The 8,465-nt window shown below is 52.3% G+C and overlaps 1 protein-coding gene across 1 annotated transcript in view; it reads left to right on the top strand.

Annotated features, from left to right (window-relative positions):
- Window positions 1–1,576: 1,576 nt before the first annotated feature.
- Window positions 1,577–8,465, top strand: part of FOXO1 (forkhead box O1) — a 114,262-nt gene continuing 107,373 nt past the window's right edge. The window contains exon 1 of the mRNA XM_003270013.4: window positions 1,577–2,626. Within this exon, the coding sequence (XP_003270061.1) occupies window positions 2,006–2,626 (621 nt within the window). The 5' untranslated portion in view covers window positions 1,577–2,005. The remainder of the gene's footprint in view (window positions 2,627–8,465) is intronic.

Raw genomic sequence — 8,465 nt, 5'->3', positions numbered from 1 at the left:
TTTTCCTTTTTTCCCCTCTTTTCTCTTTTATTTTTTCAACAACCTCTTGTCCAACTGACTAATTTTCTCTAGATGCCACTTTTTCCATTGCAGAATTACTTGTAAGAAAGAAAGGGGATTAAAAAAAAAGAGTTAGAAGCTGTCCTTTTGGACAAGATATTTAAAACCCTACCGTCCATCTTCCATCCTAAGTGGTCCTATCTTTCTAAAAGGAAATGCCTTCCATACTCTTCCTAAAAAAGCAAAAGCATAACAAAACAAAACTGGAAAACTGTTTCTTCTGCTTGAGACACAAGGGCCATTATCTTCCTACCTTTGGCCCCACTGATCCTCGACAGGATGTCCTGGACCTGCAGCCCAGATGAGGAAAGGTGGGGTGTGGGTGGGGGGTTGACTGACACACACAGCAAGTAGCCTCAAGGAACTTGGGTGTGGGGCAGGCTGCGCCCAAAGGCTTTGGTCCTATCCCCCGCCCCCCTTGCGTTTTTACTTAACACCCGATCACTTCCGTTGCAAATAAAAAAGAAAAAACAAACAGCTAAATTTAATTAGGGATAAGTAGTAAAGTAACCTGGTTCTTGCTAACTGCGCTCCTGAGCCCTTCGCTGCCGGCCCTGGACTCAGTGGACAGAGCGGGAGATTCCCGCCCAGGGGAAGAGGTTCCCACGGAGGGCATGCGGTCGCGGGTGCCTTTGGATTCGTGTGTGCGGGGAGGCGAGATAATCTCCTCCCCGCGCCGGAGCCCCTGTTCCTCATTTCTAGCATTTTAAAAAAGGTCAAGGATACAGTGAATCTGGCCGGGGGCTGCCGACTGGGTGACGCGCCTCTGGCTAGACCGAATGGCACAGGCTGAGCCCGGGGGTGCGGACAGGTGGGCACCGAGAAGTGTCCCTCGGAGCGGACTCGACTGCAGGAGCCGCGGCGCCGGGGGCGGGGGGCGTGTGCCGCTCGCGAGGGGGCCGGAGGACTTGACAGATCGCAGAGAAAGAAAACATTAAAGCAAAACAAAACCCACCAATTCCCCACGTCGTTCAGCAAAGACATCGTGGGCGGAGCCAGGAGGGAGCGATTGAGTAGAATTCCGCGCGGCCGCCTCCGCCCGCCCACTCCGCGCCCCCGGCCCTCGGCCCTCGGCCCTCGGCCCCCTGCCCTGCCCGCCCGCCGGGCTTGGCCCGCAGCGGAGGTCAGGGCGCAGCGAACGCCTCCTCCCACCCGGGCTTCCCGAGTACTCGGCTCTGCTGCTCCGTAGTAAACAAAGTGTCGCCGCCGCCTCCACGCTGGTTTGCTTCCTAGCAATCAAAACACTGAGAAGGCGAGAGAATCACAGAAACACTCGAGAATTACCAGAAAATAATAGAGATCCAAAAAAAAAAAAAAAGGAGGTGAGTGTGTGAAAGAGAAAAACACCCCACTACCCCCCACCAGCCCACCGCCGCCTCCCCGTGGAAAACCGGGCCCCGCCCAGCCCGGCGCCCACTGGCTGCCCGGGCGGCGGTGCCGCATGCCCATTGGCCGCGCGGGCTGTCGGTCAGGGGCGGGCCGGCGCGCGCGCCGCCGCGGGCGGGGGGCGGCGGCAGATCCCGTAAGTTGGGCGGCCTGGTAGTCGCAGCAGCCGCTGCTGCAGCCGCCACATTCAACAGGCAGCAGCGCAGCGGGCGCGCCGCTGGGGAGAGCAAGCGACCCGCGGCGTCCGTCCGTCCTTCCCTCCGCGGCCCTGTCAGCTGGAGCGCGGCGCAGTCTCTGCCCTGGCCTGGCGGCTCTGGCCAGCCGTCCAGTCCGTGCGGTGGACCCCAAGGAGCCTCGACGTGGATGGCCCCGCGAAGTTAAGTTCTGGGCTCGCGCTTCCACTCCGCCGCGCCTTCCTCCCAGTTTCCGTCCGCTCGCCGCACCGGCTTCGTTCCCCCACATCTCGGACCGTCTCTTCGAGCCCCCTCCCCCTCCGCCCCCCGTGCTGCGTTCTCCCCCTCTTGGCTCTCCTGCGGCTGGGGGAGGGGCGGGGGTCACCATGGCCGAGGCGCCTCAGGTGGTGGAGATCGACCCGGACTTCGAGCCGCTGCCCCGGCCGCGCTCGTGCACCTGGCCGCTGCCCAGGCCGGAGTTTAGCCAGTCCAACTCGGCCACCTCCAGCCCGGCGCCGTCGGGCAGCGCGGCTGCCAACCCCGACGCCGCGGCGGGCCTGCCCTCGGCCTCGGCTGCCGCTGTCAGCGCTGACTTCATGAGCAACCTGAGCTTGCTGGAGGAGAGCGAGGACTTCCCGCAGGCGCCCGGCTCCGTAGCGGCGGCGGTGGCGGCGGCGGCCGCCACCGGGGGGCTGTGCGGGGATTTCCAGGGCCCGGAAGCGGGCTGCCTGCACCCAGCGCCACCGCAGCCCCCGCCGCCCGGGCCGCTGTCGCAGCACCCGCCAGTGCCCCCCGCCGCCGCCGGACCGCTCGCGGGGCAGCCGCGCAAGAGCAGCTCGTCCCGCCGCAACGCGTGGGGCAACCTGTCCTACGCCGACCTCATCACCAAGGCCATCGAGAGCTCGGCGGAGAAGCGGCTCACGCTGTCGCAGATATACGAGTGGATGGTCAAGAGCGTGCCCTACTTCAAGGATAAGGGTGACAGCAACAGCTCGGCGGGCTGGAAGGTGAGCGGCCTCGGCGCGCGGCCGGACCTTGGGGGCGCGGTGGGTCAGGCGAGGGCGCAGCTGTGCAAATTTGCTCGGCCTGAAGGTGCGGAGCAGGAGGGCAGCGCGTTCCCAGGAGGGCGGGCGAGAAGCGGTGGTCGCGGTGGCCTCGCCCGGGTCCAGTCGGGGACAGCAGTAGGTGTGCGTGCGCGCCAGTCAGGAGTTCGCGTGAGACGCGGAAAGGGGCTCGTTGGGGAACTAAGTAAAGAAAGTGCGCCAAGAGGTGGACGTCAGAGCGGCCGAAAAGTTTGCCAGTGAAAGGAGAAAGGGGTTCGCTGGGAGCGGCAACCCCCGGCCCGAGCCGACTGCTTCGGCTGCCCCTTCCCTCCCGGACCTCCGCGGGGGGAGGGCGGGTCCTCTCCGGCCGCGCCGCGGAGCTGTTTCCGCCGGCCTCGGCGAGGGGCCCCGGAGCCTCCCTGCACCGGGGCCGGGCTGCAGGTGGAGGGGACAGGCAGGGCGCGACCGGCCGGGGACGGTGCAGGGCCGGCCGGGCAGTTTCTGGAGGCGGTGCGCATTTTGCTTTGTTTTGGTTTTCTTCGGAGTGGCCTCGAGTGCCGGGGGCCCGGCGTCCCGAGCCCGAGGTGGTGCCTCCGACACGTGCGAAGGGGCGGCCACCGCCTGCGGAGCGCCGGCGCCTGGCTGCGCGGGGCGAGCTAAAGTTCAAGTGTGACCCTCGGCGGGGGCGGGCGCGGGCGGTGGCGGTGGCGTGGGAGGGGCCCCGGACGCAGGAAGCCCGCGCCTTTAAAGGGCCAGCGCTTCGGGGCCGGGCGCCGTGGGGCCCGCGTTTCTCCGTGCGGGGAAGTGCCCGAACTTGGTCTTGCCCCTGGTAGGAGGCTTCTAGTTAGAAACACAGGGGCTGCCTTGAGGGACCGGGGGCTGGGATGTGTGCGTCTTTTGCTGCCTTGTCACCCTATTCTTGAGCATGGAGGTCCAGATGAGGGACCAGGCGGGGGCTTTGCGATCAGTGTTTTGAGGGAGTCGGAGTGGCGGTGCGCGTCGAGGGAGCGGTGCCTCGAAGGAGGATTTTTGCCATTTTTGCCTTTCAGAGCGTGGCCAGGAGAGACAGCGTGGCCAGGAGAGACTTAGCGTGGCCAGGAGAGACTTAGCGTGGGGGCAGGCACTTCCCGACTCCGAGGAGAAGGCCCGGGGGCACTCAGCTCCGGGGAGGCTTCCCGGGGGCGGGGTCCAGTCGCGGCGCGGCCTCCCGTAGCTGACAGTTTCTCACTGTCACCGGTGGCGGAATTGCTGTAAAGGCTGTCTAGTTGACCTAAACACCTCCCCCCCGCCGCCCCCGTGACGGAGTCTCGCTCTGTCGCCAGGCTGGAGTACCGTGGCGCGATCTCGGCTCACTGCAACCTCCGACTCTCTGGTTCAAGCGATTCTCCCGTCTCAGCCTCCCGAGTAGCTGGCATTACAGGCGCGAGCCACCACGTCCAGCTAATTTTTGTGTTTTTAGTAGAAACGGGGTTTCACCATGTTGGCCAGGATGTTCTGGATCTCCTGACCTCGTGATCCGCCCGCCTCGGCCTCCCAAAGTGCTGGGATTACAGGCGTGAGCCACCGTGCCCGGCCGAGCTAAACACCTTTTTAAACAAACCTTACCTCGCCTCTCATACTGGGCTCTACAGCATAATAAAGATTGGTCTTTGCTGCGCAGTTGTTAACACCAAGGTTATTTTACATACAGTGTCATCCCTGTGGTTAATGCGTGTCAAAAAGGTTAAGTTACACCATATTGAAGTTCCTTTAGAAGGAGTTCAAGATTCATTTTATTTTTTCCAAAGTGTGTTTTAGAGTAAGGGTATCACTTATCGCTTCATTACCAGGCATTACATGCAATTTTACCAAGTGTTTCAAAAAAGTAAAGTGCCTTCTTACCATTAAGCTCAGCATATATTAAGTCACAAAATCGAAATTGTCTGCCAAATCTTGTTTTACTTAACATTTGAATTTAAGTACTTGACTTACTTGCTCATCTATCAATTCCACTTCAGCTGTTACAGAGTATTAGCCATTAAAAAAAAAAAAAATCCTCCCCCCTTTTTTTGCATTCAAAGTACAGTGTGTACTTACACCATTCTTTAGTCCTTGGAAATGGATACAACCTACTTCAACTTGCTGGAGTGCCTTTCTTTAAAGATAAAGGCAGTGTTTTGGGATATTTTTAGTTTTGCGTCTCAAATGGCATTGTCAGAGTGTTAAACTAGGAATATGACTTACACTTTTTAAGATTTAGGTTTTTAAAAAAATAGATTCTGATGTTAAATCATCTTTACAACCATTTTTATCAGGTTCTTGTTCTGATTTTTTAAAAAATGCAAGAATAATTTAGTTTTTTTTTTTTAAATTTATTTGCCAGAGCTAGGAGACCTGTTATCTGTCTGGAATTGGAGGCCCTTGGGCAGCTCCCAGTGGGAGCCTAATGGGGCTTTGCTTTGGAGTAGGCTGCCTTTCTCAAATGAGTAAATGTTTCAGGTGTAATGTCAGTTGGTTTAAGTCGGATTACAGCAAGTACATTTTCAGTTTGAGTAAAAGGGTATTTTAAGAAGAAAAGAAACAACCTGAGCTGTTCTAACTCATAACTAGTCTTCTGGTTAGTTTCATAAAAATGAGTTACTTGTTAAAACCAAGTTTCACTCTCAGATCTGAAAGACTCCTGTTCTAAGAGTCATAAAAGAGAAATTTTACTATGAATTTTAACTTAAATCCAGTTTTTAAATGCAAAGCAACCAAAACTTAACTGTTTTAGGACTGAGGAGAGGTTGCTTTGGAACAAAATATTTCCTGTGATTTACTACTGGGAATTAGGCTGAATCTTTAATTAAATAGTTTCTTGTGTGCTACTTCCTGGGGCCTGCCTGAAAGTTTGAGTCATTTGCATAGGACAAACTAGTTGGAAAACTGTTAATGAATTCAAAAACTTTTAATGTCATTCTTTAGATAGTTAAGTGCTGGTTATATTTGAAGGATATGCATTTTGTGTTTGTGGGGATGGTATGTTAAATGTCTTACACTTGTTTTAATATTGGCTAGAATTGCTATAAGGTCACACACAAAGTGGAACCTAAGACTTTTGGAAAACCCGGTATCTTCTAAATCTAGTGCAGTATTTATAAATAGTGAAACTTCATTTCCATGACCTGTTTTCTCACATAGAAAGCCTTCTAAAGATTGGGAAGTGGTATTTTGAACTCTGATTTTTTTTAATAAATGGCAGTTTTGAGTTTACTCTTTTGATATTATTTGGAACACTTTAGGTTAAAAGAATGACTTTGACTATACCACTTAACTCTTGTTAAATAAATTTTTAGGTTGTATTATTAGAGGTATCCTCTTTGATTTAAAGATAAATATCTTTTTTTTTTTTTTTTTGAGGCAGAGTCTCACTCTGTCGCCCAGGCTGGAGTGCAGTGGCGCAATCTCGGCTCACTGCAACCTCCGCCTCCCAGGTTCAAGCAACTCTTCTGCCTCAGCCTCCTCCCGAGTAGCTGGGACTACTGGCACACACCACCACGCCTGGCTAATTTTTGTATTTTTAGTAGAGAGGGGGTTTCACCATATTGGCTTGGCTGGCCTTGAACTCCTGACCTCGTGATCTGCCTGCCTTGGTCTCCTAAAGTGCAGGGATTGCAGGGGTAAGCCACCGTGCCTGGCCCCAAAGCTTTTTATTTTTAAGATAAATCTTTAATTGGGAGTGATGTTTCTTATTTGGCCTATGAACTGACAGTGGATTTCCTTATGTTTTGAAATAAATATTTATTCTGTAATTTGGGTATAATCCGTAGGTGAGTAATTGAATCAGCCAGAGAGATCCCGTTAGAAAGATGGCTGCTTTTTTGTTGCATGGTCACATTTGACTTAGAGAATCCTGGTGAGACTGAGTGGTTAGAGGATCTGAGACATCTTTCCTACCTCTGGATTGTCACTGAAATTACCTTAAAGAAAGCCTTGATAGGCTGGGCGTGGTGGTGCATGCCTGTAATCCCAGCACTTTGGGAGGCTAAGATGGGCAGATTGCCTGAGCTCAGGAGTTCGAGACCACCCTGGGCAACATGGTGAAACCTCATCTCTACTAAAATACAAAAAATTAGCCGGGTGTGGTGGCAGGTGCCTGTAGTCCCAGCTACTGGGGAGGCTGAGGCAGGAGAATCACTTGAACCTAGAAGGCAGAGGTTGCAGTGAGCCGAGATCACGTCACTGACCTCCAGCCTGGGCAACAGAGGGAGACCCTATCTCCAAAAAAAAAAAAAAAGAAGAAAGCCTTGATAATCCTGTATATGTACTTGGGGAAGCGATAATGAGGAAATAATTTAAAATGGATGAGGGGGTTACGCAGCTAAATGTAGCATCTTATTAAAGGCTGAAAGTTACCTGAATCTATTTGAGAGCTAAAACATTTTGTTCAGAAATTCCAAAATAGATGCCAAATTGGAATACTTCATTTCACACTCCCAAGAACTTTACTTTTTACGCATGGTTTTGTGGCATGTCCTTGGTTGAGGGGATGGCGAGAAGAGTGGCCTCTTTTTAAATGATTCTCATTTTTGTTGTTGTTGTTGTTGTTCTGAGACAAGGTCACACTCTGTTGCCCAGGCTGGAGTGCAGTGGCTTGATCTCAGCTCACTGCAACCTCCGCCTGCCCCTGGCTCAAGTGATCCTCCCACCTCAGCCTCCCGAGTAGTTGGGATTACCGGGACGAGCCACTGCTCATGGCCTGGTTGTTTTTTTTTAAGTGACGAACACTTGACTACTGAAAATAAGGCATTTTAATTCTCATGTAAACTTGAAAAAAGTTAAAGGTCTTCAAGATCCCAAAATTGCTGAAAAGATATCACATTAGCAGCAGACACATAGATTTCATGCTCCGCACACACAGGGAATCTTCTCCAAGGCGATATGAAATGGGATGAGGGGGAAGAATATTCAGTGGCAAGTTAGAATCCCTTGCAGACTGTAAACATGTTGCCTGTCCTCGTGCTTCTAGCCCCTTCATCCAAGCATCTAAACTGCAGTTTTGTTTTAGACTTTTTAAGATAGCAGCTGTGTTTGGCTGGAATTTCTTTGGGGAAGCCTGAATGATTTGCATTTTTCTGGAACACTCTGCCCTTGGAAACTACCCAGTTCCCTGGCATCATGGGAATTTACCCAGCCATTTTTTTGGCTTATATGTGCTGTAGCTTTGGGGCTTTTGGGGGATCCTCTTGGAAAGGCAGTGTAAATACCACATAGTGATTGGGGAAGGCAGAATTTTCAATTGTGTGGGAGTTGGTCTGCTTCCCTGCAGTTCAAGATTTGCCTTTGCCTTTGTAGCAACAACTTGCAGAGACTTGCCCAGCCCCCCAGGATCTCCCTGGGGTCATATAACCAACCACCTTTTCTTGGTGCATAAAGAATTCTGGTGCTTCTGGTGGTGTTCCTCAGCTGTGAAACAGAAGACCACATGTACTTGAAAAAGTATGTATTTTGGTGCCTAAGGGATATGCTGTGTACAAATACTTAAAGTGTGGAAGACATCTTCCTCTTTGCCAGTTGCTGATGAGGATGAACAAAAATCAAGTCAGTGGCACAGAAATTCTTTTGTAGGTATTACTACTTGTTATTTGTAGTCTTCTAAGGAACATACGAAACGTGAAAAACACATTTTTGTACGTTGGCTATTTTATATGGTTCAGCCTTTTAAAAAACTTGCTTTATTCATTAGCATCCCAGTTTACTCCACTCCGTCTTCACCCTGTGGTTTATCAACTTGCAGGTTAAGCACCGCCAATAGTTGAATCTAGGGTTGACTTATTCTTGCCAC

The sequence above is a fragment of the Nomascus leucogenys genome, chromosome 5 (assembly GCF_006542625.1).
Source record: "Nomascus leucogenys isolate Asia chromosome 5, Asia_NLE_v1, whole genome shotgun sequence".
NCBI lineage: Eukaryota > Metazoa > Chordata > Mammalia > Primates > Hylobatidae > Nomascus > Nomascus leucogenys.
The sequence above is the reverse complement of the archived record's forward strand: the minus strand, read 5'-3'. Positions and strand labels throughout refer to the sequence as shown.